The sequence below is a fragment of the Panthera onca genome, chromosome A1, assembly GCF_046562875.1.
Source record: "Panthera onca isolate mPanOnc1 chromosome A1, mPanOnc1 haplotype 2, whole genome shotgun sequence".
Classification (NCBI taxonomy): Eukaryota; Metazoa; Chordata; class Mammalia; order Carnivora; family Felidae; genus Panthera; species Panthera onca.
This window is the reverse complement of record NC_138339.1, coordinates 233,008,570-233,031,047: the sequence shown is the minus strand read 5'-3', so window position 1 is coordinate 233,031,047 and position 22,478 is coordinate 233,008,570. Positions and strand designations below refer to the sequence as shown.

Here is a 22,478-nt window from a genome sequence, read left to right as displayed (position 1 = left end):
TGCTCTATGCTATTCCCTAGTGGTTTTTGCCCCTCCCCACTCTTTTTGCAAATAGTTTTATTCAGTATAATTAATATACAATAAGTTGAACATATTTAGAATGCATAATTTGGTAAGTTTTGACGTAAATACATATCTATCTGTAAAACCATCGCCACAGTCAAGTTTCTGTGCTCCCAAAAGTTGCCACGTGCCTGCCTCTCTGTAATCCCTTCCTCCTACTCACCCCACAGCCACATACCAAGCAACCTCTGATCTCCTTTCTGTCACTATAGATTAGCTTGAATTTTCCAGGATTTCATATAAATGGAATCACATAGTACGAAATTTCTGGTTTTGTCTGGCTTCTATCAGTATGTATTATTTTTATTATTTTATTATTATTATTTTTTTAACGTTTATTTATTTTTGAGACAGAGAGAGACAGAGCATGAACAGGGAGGGGCAGAGAGAGAGGGAGACACAGAATCGGAAGCAGGCTCCAGGCTCTGAGCCATCAGCCCAGAGCCCGATGCGGGGCTCGAACTCACGGACCGCGAGATCGTGACCTGAACTGAAGTCGGCGCTTAACCGACTGAGCCACCCAGGTGCCCCAGTATGTATTATTTTTAGATTCATCCCTATTGTAGCAGTATATCAGTCACTCATGCCTTTTAACTGATGGGTAGTAGTCTATTATATAGATATAACACAATATTTGAATTCATTTACCTGTTGACAGAATTTAAATTGTTTCCACTTTTAGCCTCTTACAAATAAAGCTGCTATGAATATTTGTATGAAAGTCTGGGTATGGACATATGCTTTTATTTTTCTTGACTAAATACCAAGGATTGGAGTACCCAAGTCATATGGGAGGGAGGTGTCTATGTAACTTTCTGGTGCCAAACTGCTCTCCAAAGAGGTTGTATCATTTTATATCCCTATTGTCATTGTATGGGGAGTCCAGCTGTGGAATTCACATCCTCACCAACACTTGGTGTGATGAGAATTTTTTTTTTAATTTTTTTTTTTTTAACGTTTATTCATTTTTGAGACAGAGAGAGACAGAGCATGAACAGGGGAGGAGCAGAGAGAGAGGGAGACACAGAATCTGAAACAGGCTCCAGGCTCTGAGCTGTTAGCACAGAGCCCGATGCAGGGCTCGAACTCACGGACCATGAGATCATGACCTGAGCCGAAGTCGGACGCTTAACCGACCAAGCCACCCAGGCGCCCCGAGAATTTTTAATTTTAGCCATTGTACTAGGTATATGATATCTCATTGTGGTTTTAACATTTATTTTCCTACTAATGATGTTCAGTATCCTTTCAGATGCTTATATGACATACTTTATGTTCTTTGGCAGTGTTTCTGTCCACATATTTTGTCCAATTCAAGCCTTTTAAAACTGGGTTGCTTATTTTCTTATTATTGTTTTGATAGTTTTTTCCTCCTAGTTTCATTATGTTACTGTCAACATGTAACATTGTATAAGGTTAAGGTATACAATTACATCCCCAGAATTTATTTTGTAACTGGAGGTTTGTACCTTCTGACCACCTTCACCCATTTCTTCCACCCCCAACCCATGCCTCTCACAACCACCAATCTGATCTGTTTCTGTGAGTTTGACTTTTTAGATTCTACAGATTAGTGAGATCATGCAGTATTTATCTTACTCTCTCTGACTCATTTCACTTAGCATAATGCCCCCAAGGTCCATTCATGTTGTCAAAAATTTCTTTTTTTACAGTGGAATAATATTCATAAATAGATAGATACCTATCTCAATAGCAACAACAAAAGAGAGAGAGAGAGAGAGAGAGAGAGAGAGAGAGAGAGAGAGAGAGAGGAAAAAGAAATCTGGTTGGAAACTGTGCCTCCTTTTTCCAAGGAGGGCAACATCACTAATCATTAGGGAAATACAAATCAAAACCACAATGGGTGGCTCAGTTGGTTAAGCATCTGACTCTTGCATTCAGCTCTGGTCATTTTCTCACAGTTTCATGAGTTAGAGCCCCACATCTGGTTTTGAGCTGGCAGTGAGGAGCCTGCTTGGGATTCTCTCTCTTTCTCCCTCTCTCTGTCCCTTCCCTGCTTGCACTCTTTCTCTCACAAAATAAATAAACTTAAAAAATTAAAAAAAAAAACAACCCAGAGTGAAATGTTATCTAACACCTGTTAGAATAAACATCATTTAAAAGACAAGAGATGACAAGTGTTGGCGAGGATATGGACAAAAAAAGAACCCTTGTGGGGCACGTGGGTGGCTCAGTCAGTTAAGCGTTCGTCTTTGGTTCAGGTCATGATCTCGTGGTCCGTGGGTTTGAGCCCCACGTCGGGCTCTGTGCTGACAGCTCAGAGCCTGGAGCCTGCTTCGGATTCTGTGTGTGTGTGTCTCTCTCTGTCCCTCTCCCACTCATGCTCTCTCTCTCTCAGAAATAAGTAAACATTAGAAAAGAGAGAGAGAGAACCCTTGTACACTATTGGAGGGGATGTAAAGGGGCACAGCTACTATGGAAAACAGTATACATATAGATGTATATCCACCTACCTGCCTACCTACGTATCTATCTCACATTTTCTTTAACCGCTCATCCATCAGTGGATACTGAAGTTGTTTCCAAGTCTTGGCTACCGTAAAAAGTGCTGTTGGGGGGGGGGGGGGTTGCAGATATCTATCTGAGATAGTGATTATCCTTCAGATACACACCCTGAAGTCGAATTGGTGGATCAAAGGCTCTATTTTTAATTTTTTTGGTAACTTATATACTCTTCCAAAGTAGCTGTACACATTCCCTCTGATAGTGCACAAGGGTTCTCTTTTGTTCATATCCTTGCCAACGCTTGTCATCTTTTGTCTCTTTAATGACGGCAATTCTAACAGGTGGTTAGAATTCTGACATTGTGGTTTTGATCTGCATTTCCCTAATGATTAGTGATGATGTCCTCTTTGGGAAAAGGGTCTACTCATTTCTTCTGTGCATTTTCCAACCAGATTTCTTTTTCTTCTTTTTTTCCTCTTTCTTTCTTTCTTTCTTTCTTTCTTTCTTTCTTTCTTTCTTTCTTTCCTTTCTCTCTCTCTTTCCCTCTTTCTTTCTTTCTTTCTTTCTTTCTTTCTTTCTTTCTTTCTTTCTTTCTTGTTGCTACTGAGTTGTAGGAGTTATTTTTATATTTCAGATATTAATCCTTTATCAGATATATAATTTGCAAATGCTTTCTTCCATTCCATAGGTTGCCTTTTCATATTTTTGATGGTTTCTGATGCTGTGCCAAAGCTTTTTAGTTTTGTGTAGTCCCATTCATTTATTCTTTCTCTTGTTACTTTTGCCTTTGGTGTCAAATCCAAAAAAAATCTAATCTTGTTAAGACAGATGTCAAGGAGATTACCCCCTGTGTTTTCTTCTATGAGATTTATGGTTTTAGGTCTTACATTCAAGTCTTTAACCTATTTCGAGATTTTTGTGTATGGCGTAAGATACTGGTGTAGTTTCATTATTTTGCATGTGGCTGTCCGGTTTTCCCAACTGTATACGTCATCTTTCCCCAACTGTATACACTTGGCCCCTTTGTTACAAATTAATTAACCACATGTGCATGAGTTTATTTCCGGGCTCTCTATTCTGTTTCATTGATCTGCGTGTCTGTTTTTGTGCCAAAACTGTACTGTTTTAAATACTACAGAACTCAGTAACAGTGTTTGAAATCAGAAAGTGTGATGCTTTTCACTTTGTTCTTTCTCCATATTGCTTTGGTTATTTAGGGGCTTTTGTGGTTCATTACAAATTTTAGGATTGTTTTTCTATTTCTGTGAAAAATGCCATGGAATTTTAATAGAGATTGCATTGACTCTATAGGTGGCTTTAAATAGTATGGACATTTGGACAATGTTAATTCTTCTAATCCATGACCATGGACATTCTTTCCATGTATTTGTCTTAATGTGTTTGATCAATGTCTTATACTTTTCAGTGTACAGAGTTCTTAATTCCTCAGTTATATTTATTCGTAGGTGTTTTATTCTTTATGATGCAGCTGTAAATGGAATTACTTTTTTTTTTAAACGTTTATTTATTTTGAGAGAGAAAGAGTGCAAGCAGGGAAGGGGCAGAGAGACAGAATCCCAAACAGGCTCTAAGCTGTCAGCATAGAACCTGTCACTGGGCTTGATCTCACAAACTGTGAGATCACGACCTGAGTTAAAAATCCAGGGATGCTTAACTGTCTAAGGCCCCAATGAATGGATGTTGAATTTTTTAAAAAGCTTCTTCTGCATCTATTGAGATGATCATAGGGTTTTTGTTCTCCATTTTGTTAATGTGGTGTATCACATCGATTGATTTGCAGATGCTGACACACCCTGGCATCCCGGGGACAAATCCCTCTAGATATCGTGTATGGCCTTTTTGAGGTATTGTTGAATTTGGATTGCAAATATTTTGTGGAGAATTTGTGCATCTGTTTTCATCAGGGATATTGACCTGTAGTTTTCATTTCTTGTAATGTCTTTGGCTGGTTTTGGTTTCAGGGTTATGCTGCCTCATAACATGACTTTGTAAGTGTTTCCCTCACTTCTTTTTTTCTGGAAGAATTTTCTGGAAAGATTGGCATTCATGCTTCCTTGAATGTTTGGTAGAATTCACAAATGAAGCCAACTGGTCCTGGATTTTCTTTGTTGGTAGATTTTTCATTACCGATTCAATCTCCTTACTAGCGATTCTGTTCAAATTTTCTGTTGATCTTCCCGGTTCAGTCTTCGGTAGGTTGTATGTTTTTAGAAGTTTATCCATTTCTTCTAGATTGTCTGATTTGTTTGCATATAAGTGTCCATAATAGTCTCATGATCTTTTGTATTTCCGTGGAGTTTTTATGACCGCTAATTTGAACTCTTTATGGGTGAACCATTTATCTTTGTTTCACTAAGGTTTGTTTCTGGAGTTTTCACTTCTTCTTTTGTTTGGAACACACTCCTTTTCATTTTCCTTGACTCTCTGTGTTGGTGTCCGTGCATTGGATAGAACAGCCACCTCTCCCAACCTTCACAGAATGGTCTCATGCAGGAGAGGAACCTTCTCAGAAAATCCAGGCTTAGGTCTTTGTTGGCCCCCAAACCCTTGTGATTGTCCAAGTCACTGGTTCCTAATAGTGAGGGTGGGCCAAGACCTTGTCAGTGTCGCAAAGGGGAGGACCTAAGTAAGATGAACAGTGACTGGAAGGCTGACTCAAAGGTAGTAGCATTTAAAGTCAGGGCTCCAAACCCGTGCACATTCCCCCTTCAGGGAGATACTAACAGAAGGAAAATGTAGAGACATGCTTGCTAGCCTCCCCAGTCTTGGGCAGGATCACAGTCAGTTCCTAGACATGTGTTAAATTAGGAGCCTAACTCTCAGGCTGCAAACAGGTCTCTTTAAGGGAAAGACTGGGAGACATTTCTGTCTGTGGCTTCTGCACCGCATCCTGGGGGGATAACCACAGGGAGTCCTCCCAGGCCCAAAGAACTGCTTCTTTGTTTGCTACAATCTGTTTCTTTGTTTGGTATAGTCTCAAGGATGCAAGCCCCATTGTTTTCCAGAGCCACTGTTTTTCAGAGCCAGGAGTTCTGGGAGCCGGTCCCAAGGTGGAAGTCTTAAAAAATAGGAATGCTAGATGTTGGGTCAAACAAACCCTTTCATTACTCAGGGAGGAGCTGAGGGTGGTGAGTTCCCTCTCCTTTGTGTATTGATTGCTATGTCAGGGATTGGGTTCTGGTGAGATTGACATATTTCTCTGCCTTTTCCACCCATTTCAATGTGGGTTTTTTTCCTCATTTCCTCATTGCGTTGGAGTCACTTAGCTAGTTTCTGGATTTCTTTCGGAGAAGATGTTCCATGTGTAGCTGTTGATGTTGTGTGTCCATGGGAGAAAGTGAGTTCAGGAGCCTCCTACATGGCCATCTTCAGGTTTTGAGAGTTCTTTTTAAAAATATATTCTGGATACAAGTCCTTTATCAAATATGTAATTGACAATTATTTTCTGCCAGTCTGTGGCTTGTCTTTTGAAGACGAAAATTCTTAATCTTGAAGATGTCCAATTTATCAATCTTCCTTTTATGGATCACGCTTTTGGTTTTGTATCTAAAAATTCTTTGTTCCATCTAAGGTTATAAAGGTTTTCTCCTAGTTTTAGAGTTTCAGGTTTTAAATGTACATTTTAGTTTTACATTTAGGTCTATGATCCATTTTGAGTACTTTAAAAAACATTTTTTTTGTTTATTTATTTATTGAGAGAGGGTGCATGTGCAAAAGCGGGGAAGAGGCAGAGAGACAGGGAGAGAGAGAATCCCAAGCAGACTCTGCATTGTCAGTGTAGAGCCCTATGTGGGGCTCAAACTTGCAAACCAAGAGATCATGACCTGAGCTGAAACCAGGAGTTGGACGCTCAACCAATTGAGCCACCCAGGCACCCCATTCTGAGTAGACTTTTTATATGGTATGACTATGGGTCAAAACTTTTCATATGATTACAGTTACATGTGAATATTCAATTGTTTCAGCACCATTCACTGAAAGAGTATTGATTTCTCCACTGAGTTACTTGTATACCTTCGTCAAAAATAAATTGACTGCATATACTTTTCCATTGATCTATTTGTCTACCTGGATGCCAATTCCACGTTGTCTCAATTATTGTTGCTTTATAATAAGTCTTGAAATCAAGATGGTAAGTTTTACAACTTTGTTCTTTTCAAAGTTGTTTTGGGTATTGTAGATCTCTTTCATTTTCATGTTAATTTTAGAACCAGCCTGTCAAAACCTGCAAAAAAGGTTTGCAGGGATATTGACAGAATTGTATTAAGTCACTGGATCAACTGAGCAAGACTGACATTTTAACAATATGAGTCTTATAATACATATATATGGTATATCTCTCTTTATTTAGGTCTCCTTTAATTTCTCTTAGCAATGTATAGTTTTTAGTGTACAGATCTTGCCTTTCTTTATCCCTATTTCATCTTTTTTAAGCTACCTTATATTTTTTCTCCCATTTCTGATTGTTAGTTCTAGAAACACGATTTGATTTCTACACTGATCTTGTGTCCTACAAACCTGCATAACTTGCTTATTAGTTGTGATTACTTTTTTGTAAGTTCCAAAGGATTTTATACACAGATGATCATGTTGTCTGCAAATAAAGACAGTTTTACTTCTTCTTTTCCAATCTGGATGCTTGTGATTTCTTTTTCTTGCCTTATTACGCTAGCTGAATCTCTAGTACAATGTTGAAGAGTAGGGAGAATGGACATCCTTGCCTTATTTCTGATCTTAGTACAAAATGTTCAGCCATTTGATATTAAGTATGATGTTTGCTAAAGGATTTTCATAGATACTCTTACTTAATTGGAGGAGGATCATGTCTATTCCTACTTTGCTGGGAAATTTTATTAAGAATGGATGTGGAATTTGGTCAAATGCATTTTTTGGTATCTATTGAGATAATCATATAGGTTTGTTTTTGGTTTTGTTTTTTTAGTGATTTTTCTTTTTTATTATGTGTATATGGTGAACTACATTGATTCATTTGCAAATGTTAACCAACCCCGCCTTCCTGAAATAAATACCAGTTGGATATGATGTATTATCTTGTTCATATATTGTTGAATTCTATTTGTTAAAGTACTGCTAAAAATTTTTGCATTTATATTATGGTAATTATTGGCCTGCAGGTTTATTTTTGTGGTTTTTTTGCTACTAATATCCTCAGTTTGGGTATCATAGAAATGGCCTCATAGAATGAGGTGAGAAGCATTATCTTCTCTTAAATTTTCTGGAAAAGTTTGCATAGAATTGGTATTATTTCCTCTTTAAACATTTGGTGGATTCCCCAGTAAAGCCATTTACTCCAGTAGTTTTCATCATGGGAATTAAAAAAATATATTTATTATTTATTTTTGAGAGAGAGAGATAGAGAGTGAGCAGAGGAGGGGCAGATAGAGAGGGAGACAGAACCCCAAGCTGGCTCTGTGCTGTCAGTGCAGAGCCTGATGCAGAGGTAGAACTCATGAATGATGAGATCATGACCTGAGCTGAATAAGAGTCAGATGCTTAACCAACTGAGCCATCCAGGTGCTTCCACTGTGGGAATATTTTTAACTACAAATTCAATTTCTTTTTTTTTAATATATATATATTTTATGTTTTTACTTATTTTTGAGAGAGAGAGTGCAAGCAGGGGAGGGGCAGAGAGAGAGGGAGACACAGAATCCAAACCAGACTCCAGGCTCTGAGCTGTCAGCACAGAGCCCGACATGGGGCTCGAACTCACAAACCGTGGGATCATGACCTGAGTCAAAGTAGAACACTTAATCTACTGAGCCACCCAGGAGCCCCTACAAATTCAATTTCTTTAACAGACATAACATTATTTAGATTATCAATTTTCCTCGAATGAACTTTGGTAATATGTGTCTTTCAAGGTATTTTTTCCATTAAATGGAAGTCGTCAATGTATAGGCATAAAGTCATTAATAATATTTCCATAGTATCCTTTTAATATCTATAGATTCTATAGTGATGTTGCCTCTCTTGTTCCTGATACTGCAAATTTGTGTCTTCTCTCTTTTTTTCCTGATCAGTTTGGCTAGAAGTCTAGCAATATTACTGATCCTTTATTGCTCTTGGTTGCATTGATTTTCTCCTTTTCTCCCCTATTTAATTGATTTTTCACTTTGATATTTGTTTCCTTTCTTTTATTTACATGGGGTTTGTTATTTTCCTCCTCTAGCTTGTGCTTGAATCTAAGCCCATTGGTCTGAATTTGTAGCATTACAATTCAAGGATGCTAATCATTTAATAATTAATAATTTAATGCTACCAATTTCCTCTTAAGTACTGCTTTAGGAACATCCCTCAAATCCCAATATATTGCATTTCACTTTCACTCAGTTCAATGTACATTCTCATTTGTTTTTTGGTTACTGCATTGACTCAAGGATTATTTAGAAATGTGTTCTTTGGTTTCCAAATATTTGAGGATTTTCCATGTGCCTTTCTGTTATTAATTTCTAATTTAATACCACTGTAGTCACAGGATATACTTTATATGTCTTGAACCTTTTAAAATTTACTGAAGCTTGTCTGCTGGCCCAGAATATGATCTAGCTTGATAAGTGTATTGTATGCACTTGAAAAGAATGTACATTCAGCTGTTGTTGAGTGCAATGTTCTATAAATGTAAATTAGATCAAGCTGGTTGATCAAGTCTTCTATAAATTACTGATTTCTTTTTTTTTTTTCCTATCAATTATCGGGGTATTGAACTCTCTGAATTGGTCCATTTCTCCTTGCAAGTTCAATCAGATTTTGATCCATGTATTTTCAAGCTCTGTTAAATGCATGAGTGTTTATGATTTTTCTGTCCTTGTGATGACTTAAGCCTTATAGCATTATGACATAACTTTCTGCCTCTTGTAATATTTTTGCTCTGAAATATACTTTGTCTGTTATTTAGCTTCTCCAACTTTTGATTAGTGTTGGCATGGAGTTTTCTCCCCCCATCCTTTTACTTTTAACCTATTTGCGTCTTCATATCCAAGGTTGACTTTATTTATGCACCATATAAGTTGGGTCTTGCTTTTTTGTTTTTGTTTTTGTTTTTAACCAAGTCTGACAACCTCTGCCTTTTAATTTGATGTGTAAATCATTGAAATTTAATGAGATTATTAATAGGCTTAGGCTTATATTATTCTTTGCTTTCTATTTGTTCCATCTGTCCTTTTTTCCCCCCTTTCCTCTTTTTCTACCTCCTTTGGGAATAATTGAGTATATTTTATGATTCTACTTCATCTTATTTCTTCAGTGATTAGCTATAATGCTTTGCTTTGTTATTTAAGCAATTGCTTTAAGGTTTATAGTATGAATCTTTACCTTAAAGCAGTCTTTTAAGTGCTGTTATACCACATTATGTATAATATAAAGAGCTTACAGGGGTGCCTGGGTGGCTCAGTCAGTTAAGTGTCAATTTCAGGTCAGGTCATGATCTTGTGGTTCCTGAGTTCGAGCCCCATGTCGGGCTCTGTGCTGACAGCTCAGAGCCTGGAGCCTGCTTCGGATTCTGTGCCTCCCTCTCTCTCTCTGCCCCTCCCCTACTTGTGCTCTGTCTCTGTCTCCCAAAAATAAATAAACTTTTGAAAAACTTTTACTATAAGGACTTTACAATAGTATATTTCAATTTCATCCCTCCCAGGTTTTGTGCTATCACTATCACACATTGCACTTCTATATAAGGTATAAACCCAATAAGTTACTGTTATTATTTTGCATTAAATAGTCAATTATCTTCCATAGGGGTTTAAACAATAAAAAAAAAATCTTACATTTACTCACTTCTGGAGGTCAAATATCCATGTCATGGGAAATAATGGGGAAAAGGAGGTCAGAAAAAGATAACTGATAAAATAATGGAGGAAAAATTTCATTTCCAAACCTGATATAAATGTAAACCCACAGGTAAGAAGCCCAACAAAACCCAAACACATGACTCAGGAAGAAAACTATGACAATATATCATAAAGAGGAACTCTTAAAAGCATCAGAGAAAAAGGATACATTCTAATAGCAGACTTACATGTATATATGACCAACCAAAGTTCTCACAGATGCTCTATTCATTTTATTTTGTCTTTTCTCTCTGTTCATTTTTTTTTTAATTTTTTTTTTTTAATTTAACGTTTGTTTATTTTTGAGACAGAGAGAGACAAAGCATGAACAGGGGAGGGTCAGAGAGAGGGAGACACATAATCTGAAACAGGCTCCAGGCTCTGAGCTGTCAGCATAGAGCCCGACGCGGGGCTCGAACTCACGGACCGCGAGATCGTGACCTGAGCCGAAGTCGGCTGCTTAACCGACTGAGACACCCAGGCGCCCCTCTCTCTGTTCATTTTGGATTGTTTCTGTTGCTGTCTCCAAGTTCACTGATCCTTTCTTCTGCAGTCAGTATGCTGTCAAACCCTTCCAGTGTAATTATAATTTTCATCTCTAGAAGTTCAATTTGTGTGATTTTTTTTTTTTTTTTTTTTTTTTTGTATTTACTATGTCCCTGCTTAGCTTGTCTAATCTTTCCTCTAGCTTCAGGACTATGTGGAATATAATATAACAACTATTTGAATGTTCTTGCCTACTAATTCTATATTTGATGTCCCTTCTGGGTCTCTTCTTCATGACTGATTTTTCTCCTTATTATGGGTTGAATTTTTATCCTTTGTCTATTAACTTGTAACTGGTTGCTGGGCATTGTGAATTTCACCTGGTATCAGATATTTCTGCATTTGGTTACATATTTTTGAACATTTTTATGGGAGGCAGTTGAGTTCATTGTAAACATTTTATTCCTTTCAGGTCTTCCTTTAGGCTTGGTTAGGTGGGACCAGAGCAGTGTCTAGTCCAGGGCTAATTTTCTCCACTAGTGGACTTCATCAGAACGAATAACTTCTGCTCTCCAAAAATACTCTCTTAGAAAAATGAAAAGAGAAGCCATAGACTGGGAAAAATATTTTCAAAACAAACAACCTGATTTCTAAAAAACAGGCAAAAGATTTTAGGAAACACTTCACCAAACATAATACGGGATGACAGTTAAGCACACGGAAAGACGGCCAACATCATCAGTCACTCGGGAAATGTAAATTAAAACCACCATGACATATGCTGTACCCCTATTAGAAGGGTTAAAAAAACAAACACAAAAAACATACCAAGTGATGACAATGACGTTGAGAAACTGGCAGTTTCTCATAACGTTGAACGTTCACTGAGCAAACATTCCAGCAATACAATGCCACTTCTGGGTGTCTACCCAAGAGAAATTAAAACCTGTGCTCACAGCAAAACTTGCCTTCAAGTATTTATAGCAGCGTTATTGACAACTGCCGGAAACTAGAAGCAAACAAATGAACTTCAGCTGATTAATGGCTAAACAAACTGTGCCACGTCCAATAATGAAATACTACTCAGCAACAGAAAGGAAAAAAAAAAAAGTACTGTCAAAAAGAAAACCACAGGCCCAAACAGAGCTATTTACGCTAGGCCAAGTCACCAAACCGGGGCTTAATGCCTCACCTAATTCCAGTTTCAACCTTTCCCAGAAATGTAGTCTTAACCAGTTAGTCAGAAATGTTTTCCGGTCAGCTCCAATGAGTTAATCTGTCACAGGGGCCATCCCCAAGCCCCAAAGAAAGATGAAGCAATCCACCTAATAAGACACCCTGTATATGTCCCTAAGGGAAAGTGACCTTGTCTGAAACAACCCTTTCTTTTCTTTTGCTAACTGCCCTATCTCATGTCTGTCTAGAAAACCCTTCTGTTTTCCACAGCTCCTAGAGCTCCCCCCTACCTGCTACATGGGGCGCTGCCCGATTCATGGAGCACTTCATAAGGCCAACTATATCTTCAAAGGTACTTCACTTATTTTGTTTCCTGATTACTGATATACATAACAACATGGATAGATCTCACGTAGTTACGAGGCATGAAAGAAACAGACTCAAAAGTCTCCATATTATACAATTCCACTTATATGACTTTCTGGAAAAGGAAAAATGATAGGGGCAGAAAAGAAGTCACTGGTCGCCAGGGGTTGGATGTTGGGTATTGGGGTTGATTAACTACAAAGAAGAGTAAGAGAAGCTCTGGGGTGGGGTGGGGGGGGGTGTGGAAGGGAAATGTTCTATATTTTAATAGTGGTGCTAGTTATATGATGATATGTGTTGGCTAAGTTCCGGGAACCACACACCAAAAAGGGTAAAATTTGCAATAGGACAATTGTACCTTAATAGACCCAACTTTGCAAAAACGCTTTAAAGGAAGAATCGGCCGCCATGGAGATTAAAGTTCTTAATGAGAATCCATTCCAAAACCCTGGTAGCACTTCCCAGAGTCCAGTTCCTTTTATTTTTTTTTAAATGTTTATTTATTTATTTATTTTTGAGGGTGGGGGAGGGAGAGGGAGAGGGAGGGGCAGGGAGAGAATCCCCAACAGACTCCACACTGCCACCCCGATGTGGGGCTTGAACCCATTAACCATGAGATCATGACCTGAGTCGAAATCAAGAGTCGGATGCGTATCCCCCTAGAGTCCAGTTCTAAACCCAGTCTGAGGAATGAAGACAACTTTGGAATTGGAAGCGTTCCCAAAGCGGCAAGATTTGCAAATGCAGGGCTAGAGTGGAGGTGGGGATAAGTGGAGAAAAAACCAAATTTAGCACCAATCGAAAATAAAATTTTAGGTAAAAGTAGAATCTTCTCCACTGAAAGTGTGATGGATGTAGACATTCCCTGTTCAAGAGTCACCTCCTTGGATTGCAGAAAGTCCTTCGACCTTTCTAGGCCCCATTTCCCCGCACCTAGTAAATGAGGGCGGTAGACAGGACTGGGGTGGTGTAATAAATCTATCTGACCAGTCCGGATTCCTGGCACAAACCTAAAACCCTTGGAATGTTCTGATAGGAGAGTCTTTTGTTATCCACGATGGGACTCTATTGAGCACACTAAAGTTGATGCTAACGATGCAACTTGGGTGGGGGGCCCTAGATGGCCTCAGGATGCGGCTGATCACCAGAAAGACCAAGTAATGAGAGGGTGGGAGCTTTCAGCCCCACCCGCTGACCTCTGGGAAGAGGGGAAGTCGCTGATAAAACGCCACAAATATTCTTGAACTGGGAGATTCAATGAGCTTCCGGGTTGGAGAGCACCCGGAGGTGGCCAGAGCGTGGCTTCCTGGAGAGGGTGTGGAAGCCCATCTCTCCTTCCCACACCCCTTGCTCTATGCCTCTCTTCCCAGCTGGCTGCTCCTGAGTTAGATCCTTTTATAACAAACTGGTGCTCTAGGAAGTAAAATGCTTTTCTAAGTTCCGTGAGCTGCTGTAGCAAACTAATTGAACCTGGGGGGCGTCCCCTTTTTCCTTCCTAAACCTACTCCCTCCTTTCCCTTTCCCTCTCAGTCCAAGGCAGAAACTCAGAAGCTATCTTTGACTCCTCCCCCTCCCTCACTTCCCATCAGCCAGGCAGTTGCCAAGCGCTGACATTTTAACCTCTTGGTAATTCCCAAACCCGGAGGCAACTCTGCATCCCTGTCACCACTGCCCTACTTCAAACCCTAGTCGTCCCTGGCCCCGGGCTGCTGCCCACACCTTGCTGGCTGGCCTCCCTGCCGTGCCTCCCCGCCATGGGCCTGTCGTGGGCCTGTCGGCCTGATATCCACCCTCCATACAGACGCCAGAAATGTCTTTCTAAAACGTGCACCGGAGCGTGCCCCCCTCCTGCTTAAAACCCCCCAACAATTTAGAGCAATGGTGCTTACTTACTCTTTCTTGAGTCACAGGCCTCTTTGAAAACCTGATGAATGCAATTCACCTGCTCTCCAAAACAAACAGCGAAACACACACACCCACCCACACACCCTGATGAGGAATACAATGGATCAGTGAATTCCGCCCGGAGACTCTGGGTCTACACTATAAAGTCCGGGTCCCACATCCCATCAGAACACTATTTACACATTACACACTGAGCCTCTGGCAACCCAGAAGCTTTTTTTTTAAAGCTATCCCCTGAACAGTCTTCAGGCTACCTTCGGAATCACAACTTTTCAAAGGATAGTTACTCTACCCTGGAGGCCTTATACTTCGTCTCTGAGCCACCCAGAACGGAAGTCTGCTTTTCCATCCAAAGCATGTTTCTTACCCCCGTACCCTTTCTCTGCCACCCTGTTTGCCTGGAATGTCCTCCTCCACCCCTTTCCCAGTCAACTCTTCCTTATCTTTCTAGTCACGCCTCTGGCATGACCTCCCCTTGGGAGCCTGGCCTTATTTTCTCAGTCTGGGTTACAGGCTCCGTCTCTGTGCATATTTCCAAAATCGAACTGCGATTCTCCTTCTATGTGCCTGACCTTTTCCCGCCAATGCCCCCGACGTCAGACGGTGAGCTCTTTGAAAGCAGGAACCGGTACTCTGCGGGACTTAATACAAGTCCGAGATATGGACGGTGCTCTAAAGTGTCTAAGAAGGGAAGGAGGAAAATCCTGTGACTCTAAATCCTAATGATTTCTTTAGACTTCAGATACCGCTCTTTCTGCAAAGCACATGCCTACCAAGGAATGCATCCAATGATGAAGGAGTAAGATACTGCTTATCTCCTCTTTACAAATGAGGAACTCAAGTGCGGAGAAATTCCCTGCCTGAGTAAAGAACACGTTTCCTAACTGTCTTGTTAGTCCTAATATATCTGCGTTGCCTCCAAGGACAGAATCCCTAACATTAGGAAAATCATAACTCAAGCAGCAAAGCATGTGAAGCCTGAATTCAGTGAATATAACCAAAACACAACAGCCTAGATAAATAATGACAATATCCTGTTTTAGTATAGACTGTAAATAATTTTTTGGAGGACTCTTGGCCACCATTTGACTTCTAATGACAGCAGTGAAAAAATATTTTACTGTTTAACCTTAAAAATAACAATAGTTCCTCTTTTAGGATCTTATGCAATTCCTCTAGCCACAAAAGAACACTGTGTGTGTGTACTTTATATTATTTTTAAATTTCCTCCACATGTGTTGGTACCCATAGAACGGAATTGCATGATTCAAATTAACGACCATCAATGAGTTCTACAAAGGCTTTTACCACTTGAGGACCACTGATGGTATTAGAATCAAAGGGGACCTGAACATCAGACCACCAGGTCCGGTGTCCCATCTAAGCCATAGGAGGTATCAACCAAATGTAATGAACTCACCTAAGTGTAAAGCTCATATAGCCCCCAAAAGAGAGAAAAACCTTTGGCCACATGACTATGGCTACCTAGCTAAGAAGTGGCTAAGGCTGTTTTGGAAGTCATGGAAAAATCTTAAGATCACCTTGTCACCTGATGAAAGCCAAAAAACTCTACTCAGACAAAATGCCTACGGTGAGATTCACAAGAGTCTGTTATTTGAAGGCTAGAGCAGGGTGGCAAGACCAAGGAAAGCAAATGACAAAGCAGGCTAAGCTAATTCTCAGCCCCTCCTACCCCCTTCTCCAAATTTACTCCTAATCTCTGCAAGATCCCTTTCAAAATCAAGAAAAATGACACAATACCATACTTTTGAAGTTATTTACTTTTTGTCAAATCAGAATCTTTACCCAAAGATGAAGACAGAGTCAGGTGCAAGAGAGTCAGCAAGATTGTTATCTTGAACGCTGAACGTTAGGGGCTCTTGTCACACTGCTCGCCTAGTTTCGTTCAAGAATGACAAGATGACAGGAACAAAAAGGACAGGGGAGAATGTGCTGGCATGAAGCCTTCCTGTGAGCTTCCCAAGGGAGCAAAGATGTTCTCTGGGAGCAAAGTGAGGTCGATACACTTTGTTCAAAGAACCATTTAGAAAATGTCTTCTTCTCAAGCCTTAAAACATGGCCATATTGAACTCCGGAACAGTCCATTAGTTTAATTTTCAATGCGAGAGCAGTTTCTTTCCCACAACCATTAAATATAGTATATCTACGTTTAAGTAGTTTTGGGGGACAAAAGTCTTGTGATTTCCATTCTAACCTGGTTAAAGTTTCTTTCATTGAAGTATGCTATTTTTTCATCTATAGATAGCGATCATTAACCACTGTGTGGGAAGGTTTATCTGAGAGCCAGCTTTGTGCTGCAGGGCTTTTCCTGGGGAAAGGCACGGACCGTGCATTTCTTAAAAAGAACAGAATCAGCTATTTATATGTAATAAGTTCCTCCAGCCTTGATCTCTCGCATCCTTATACCCCTTGTGCCCAGCACGGAAATAAGTGCTCAATAAAAGTTTATCAAATAGGGGCGCCTGGGTGGCTCAGTCGGTTGAGCGTCCGACTTCGGCTCAGGTCATGATCTCACGGTCTGTGAGTTCGAGCCCCGCGTCAGGCTCTGTGCTGACGGCTCAGAGCCTGGAGCCTGTTTCAGATTCTGTGTCTCCCTCTTTCTCTGACCCTCCCCTGTTCATGCTCTGTCTCTCTCTGTCTCAAAAATAAATAAACATTAAAAAAAAAAAGTTTATCAAATAAAAAATGTTTTTCTTTCTCACACACGCTTCCTTGACTAATAACTAAGAATCCCTGAAAGGGCCCTTTTGGTTATAAAAAGTAGAGCCACTCTTTAATGGAAGGAAAAGAGTTCACAACTCAACCTAAAAGGATGATTTACTATGGGTAGACGCGAAGTACCTAAGAAGAAACGAACAGCCGATCCAAATTTGTATGATGGCAACAATTAGAACCAGAGTTTTAGAATCAAAGGGGACCTGAACATCAGGCCATCAGGTCTGGTGTCCCATCTAATCCAAACCTGTCTTTGCCCAGCATCCACATCTGCCTCCACCTGCTCCTGAAACATCCCCCCTCAGGCTAACAGTTCACAAGAAGGCAAATAAAGCAAGAAGAACAAAAAGGGCAAAGGATGGCAATAAAATGTGTAATTCAAGGCTCTGACCACGACTTTTCGGACTCGAATGAAAGAGACAGCATTGTACTTCTTGAACTATTGGAATCCCCCTCCTTGTACCCAGTATCCATGAAGCCATGGGAAGCGCATTTCCAATCTTTAAATCCTACTTAGAAAGCTTCATCAGTATTCACGAGGTAGAACTTTACAATCTAAGGGAAATGGGGATCGCATCTTCTGATTCAAGGAATTTAAAGTTTTTAAATAGTTTAAAGTCATCCCATGAAGTTTCTCACTTTATGCTCCTCTATTCAAGAAAATCTGTAACACCAGCGAGTGGCAAAGATGTGAGGAACTGGAACTTCCAAAAGCTGCCAGTGGGAGTGTAAATCAGAAGGGCCACTTCGGAAAACTGACGGTGTCTACCAGAATTGAATATATGCCTTTCCCTGGGATCTGGGAGTTGTACTGGTGGGCATCAGCCTAAGAGAAATGAGTGTTTAGGTCCACCAAAAACATGTAAAAGAATGTTCACAGCGGTGTCGCTCCTAATTATACAAAATTGGAAACAGCCTAAATGTTCTTCAACAACAGAATGGGTAAATAAATTGTAGAGTATATTCATATTTAGGAATAGCACTCAGCAGTTAAAACACACTCCCCCCCCCCCACCCCCGACCATTGCTACTGAGAACAAGATTGAATCTCCTAATCACAATATTGAATAAAAGAAGCTGGACTTAAAGGAGTATGCAGGATGATTTGGTTTACACGCAGTTCAAAAACAGGCAAAGCGATGGTATTAGAAGTCAGAAACGTGGCTACCTCTGGGGGATATTGACTGAGAGGGGGCGGGGCTAGAATTGCTCCATATCTATATCCAAGGGTATGTGGGTACATACACATATAAACACTAATGGAACTCTACTGTTGGGATGTGTGCATATTCGCTGCATGCAGATTATACCTCATTTAGAAGAATCTGGAAAGAGATGTAGGAATCTCTGAGACTGTTCCTAAATATAAAGGAACTCAGTGCAGCTTGAATGTAGTTGCAAGTACTGATCTTTGTACTTCCAGAAAGCCTCTGAATGCTACTGACAAATTCACTTACTCCTTAACATCATACGCAACAGAGAGCTGACTCTGGAAAACATATTGTACGATACATTTGAAATGTACATATTTACCAATTCGCAAAGATAAATGTTTAAGAAACGCAACATGTCTGTGTTCCCACTCTTTTCTCCCTTATGTTCCATTTCCTACTCGATAATTCTGAGTTAATTTTTACCAAAAGCCATTGGAAATAATTCCTGCACGTCTCTAATGAAAATTACTTTACGTCCCACTGAGATTTCAAGTTAGAATGCTGGAATTCTGGAGCTGGAGGAGACACACAGGGCACCCTCACAGGACAGAGGGGGACGCCAGGACGGGAGCGGTGGGTGCCAGTCCCAAGGTTGCCGGACCAGACGGGCCCAAGGCTCCCGGGCTCCTCAGCCTCCCAGAAATGTCTCTCTCCTTCACCCTGAACTCGAATCGACCCTCTCATCTTTCCAAATCGATGAGATGGCTCTAAAGGGGATTTTTTTTTTTTTTTTTTTTTTCCTCTTTCTTGCATTGCCAGCTGCGCGCTACCCAGCAGATTATTTGGGAACAGTCAGCTGAGTCCTTGAAAACCCCCTTGGGGCTTAATGCCGGGATAAAAAAGAAAAAAAAAAACAAGTACAGGAGGCACGGACCGCTGATATTCTCATATGTAAATCCTGCTTGTATAACATTCCCGAAGCGGCGATTCGCTGATCCCACCGAAATTCGGCAGGGGTGGGGGTCGTTACTCGGGATGACTAGCTCCGGGGGAGAACGGCGGGCGCCTTGCCTCCTCCGAGCGCGCTCGGCAAATCATAGCCTCAAACGGGGAGCCAAAGACGCCACTCCGGAGTGTCCGGGGTCGGGCCAGGCGCCGTCCGGAGCCACCTGGCGCCACCCCCGCGGCCGCGGCCTCGGGCGGACGGCCCGGCCACCCGGCGCGCGGGCCGAGCGGGCGGCGGCGCGGGCGCGGGGGGCAGGCGGGCGGCGCGGCCCCGGCTCCGGGTCGGCCGCGGGCAGCGCGCCGGGAGGCCGCCCGCGGGGTCCGGGCCGCCGTCGGGGCCGCGGGGCCGCGCCGGGGCGGCGGCGTTAGAGGGGAGGGAGGACGCCGCGGGGGTGGACCGGCGGGGGCCGCGGGGGCCCGCCGGGAGGGCGCCGAAGAGGGGAGGGGCGCGGGAGCGAGGGAAGAGCGAGCGCGGGGAGGAGCGAGGCGGCGGGGACCGGGAGGCGCGCGCCCGGGGCCGCCGTGCGGGGTGGGGGGGGGGGGGAGGGGGGGGGGAGGCGAGGGCCGCGCCGGGGGGCTGCGGGGGCTTGCGAGCGGGCGTGCGGGGCCTTACCGAGCAGCGGCAGCCGGCCGCCACGGCGCGCCCACGCCGGCATGGCCTCCGGAGCCCGGGGTCCCCAGGCCGCGCCGGCCCAGCCCTGCGATGCCGCCCAGAGCGGCGCGCCCCGCGCTGCAGGTGGCTCGCTTAAGGATGCGCGTCACCGACCGCAAATTCCCTCGGACTGGTGCAAAGTGGAAGGGGGGAGGATCCCTCTCCCCACCGGCAGGGGCCGAGGCGGGAGCCGAGAGGTTGGGCCGAGGCGGGGAGCCGGTGCCTGGCGCAGCGCTGCGGCCGAGCCCACGTGCCCGCCGCGGTCCGCAGCCCGCGCTCCGCGGCGCCCGGGGCTCCCCGACTGTGGCGGGGGAGATCGGGCGCGGTTCCGCCGGGGAAGTGGTGCGGGCTCCTCCGCTCTGGGCAGGGGAGAGCTGCCCTCTGTCCCCGGGAGTCCCCGAGCCCTGTCGTTCGGGGCTCGGAGCCTGGGGACGGCCGCGAACCAGAAAGCGTCCTCCTCGTGGGCGGGGGGGAGGGGGGGAGGTCTTGGAGGCCCCGGGATGGCAGCTAAATCCGCGTCCCACGCGCGCGGCTCCGGGGGGGGGGGGTGGCGCGCGGAGGATCAGAGGGTCGCATTTCCAAGCTCGGGGGATCCTCACTGCGGACCGGTTTTCTTTGTCTCCCCCTCTGTCTCTAAGGATGCTCAGGACCCGGTCGTTAGCGGCAGCCAGAAAAGCGGGCTCGGGGTCAAGGTTGACACGGAGGCTAAAAGCCAGCCAGAGAAAGAAAAGCAGAACACGCAGAGCGAGCATCCCAGAGGCTATTCTTGAATGATCCACTCCGTAATTCTTGTACTTCATCGCACAATATCTCAAGTTGAAAATTATTTTCTTTGCCGTGAGTTGAAGATTGGAAAGCCCTGGATGCCGGTTCTGAAATCTCCCCTTAACTAGCCCTTTGTCCTTCCCCAGCCACTTTTGCCCTCTCAGAGTCCCAGTTTACTCCCCTGTAACTGAGGGGAGTGGACCAAATGGTTTGTAATGTGGTTCCACATTCCGGGAGGTCCACGCTTTTAATGGCAAAGCCTGATAATTGCCAGTGTTCGTTCTTGATCATCCTTTCCACAGCTGTAGTCTAGAACACAGTATTTTTTACCCCATAGGGCGTGACGGAAACCCAAGTGTCTACCGTGATGCAGCCACTACAGAAAACAGTATGGTCGTGTCTCAAAACATTAAAAATAGGATTACCAGAGGACCCAGCAGCCCCACTTCTGGGTATATACTCAAAAGAAGCGAAAGAGGCTCATGAAGAGATATCTGTACATGGATGAACCTGGAGGTCGTGCTAAGTGAAATAAGCCGGTTAGGAGAAGACAAACACTGCGTGATTCTACCTAAATGAAGGTAGTCTACATTTACTAGACTCCATTTACTAGTACTCTACCCAGAGTAGTCAAATTTATAGAGACAGAGAGTAGAGCGGTTAAGTGCCATGGGTGGGAAGGAGGGGGAATAGAGCGTTGGTTGTTTGATGGGTACAGAGTTTCAGTTCTGCAGGATGAAAAAGGTTCTGAAGATTGGTTGTACAACCATGTACTTAACACTGCTGAACTGTACAGTTAAAGATAGTTCAGGTGGTAAATATTATCTTAGGTACATTTTATCACAATTAAAAGTTTAAACAAATGTGAAGTGTCTGTCGTGGGTCTCACACAGACCTAGAGGAAGAGGCACGAGGTAAGGGAGACGTAAAGAGATAAAAGCAACGAAGGAGGGTGGTAATGAGAAGAGAAAGGGGCACGTAAGCCTTCTAATTGCCAAGACTGAATGCATTACCTTTTATTTATAGCTTGATTACTCCAAGCTTTAGAAGAAACTGAGGATTACAAGTTTGCAGGATATCAGCTTGGATGGAGCACTGTTCACGAACACAAAATCATGAAGGTACGCTGCTCCTTCAAAAACATATTTGGGCACAAGGTAGGAATCTCTGCGAGAGGTCCTGAGAGGGGAGGAAATTAGTCAAATCACAAATAAGTGAAATAAGGCAGACGGGGAAAGACAAATACCGTATGGTTTCACTCGTATGTGGAATTTAAGAAACAAAAACAAACAAGAAACAGACTTAAATACAGAGAGCAAACCGGTGGTCACGAAGAGTGGGAGGTAGGAGGAAGGATGGCTGAAATAGATAAAGGGGGTCAGAAGCGCTCTTCCCCAATGAGCCCTGAGAAATGCATAGAATTGTTGAATCGCTATATTGTGCACCTGAAACTGATATGATTGTACTTTTAAAAATGTACTCGAGTTGAGATTTAATAACAACAACTTGTACTCCTTAAAACAAAAAAGAGAAGGGAGATTAGGAATAGTTTCTATGCAAACTTGATTTTCCCTGGAAATAGGTGGAAAACACTAATTCTAGACAGCAAATCTTATGGACTGAAATATTTTGGGGTATGAAACATAGGCAAACTTTTGGACGTGAAGATAATGCCCAACATTATTTGAAAGGTGCCAAGGGTCATGTCTAGTTTATTCCTCACAGCACCACTCTAAAGAGGGTAGTCGTGGGGCGCCTGGGTGGCTCAGTCGGTTAAGCTGCCGACTTCGGCTCAGGTCATGATCTCACGGTCCGTGGGTTCGAGCCCCGCGTCGG

At 42.7% G+C, this 22,478-nt stretch overlaps 1 protein-coding gene across 2 annotated transcripts in view; it reads right to left on the bottom strand.

Moving 5' to 3' along the window:
- Window positions 1-20,547, bottom strand: part of FLT3 (fms related receptor tyrosine kinase 3) — a 77,336-nt gene extending 56,789 nt beyond the window's left edge. The window contains exon 1 of one of the 2 annotated variants that reach the window (XM_078444237.1): window positions 19,839-20,547. In XM_078444237.1, coding sequence (XP_078300363.1) covers window positions 19,839-19,881 — 43 coding nt within the window. In that variant the 5' untranslated portion in view covers window positions 19,882-20,547. The remainder of the gene's footprint in view (window positions 1-19,838) is intronic. The other variant, XM_078444258.2, reaches the window with a different exon arrangement.
- Window positions 20,548-22,478: the final 1,931 nt, after the last annotated feature.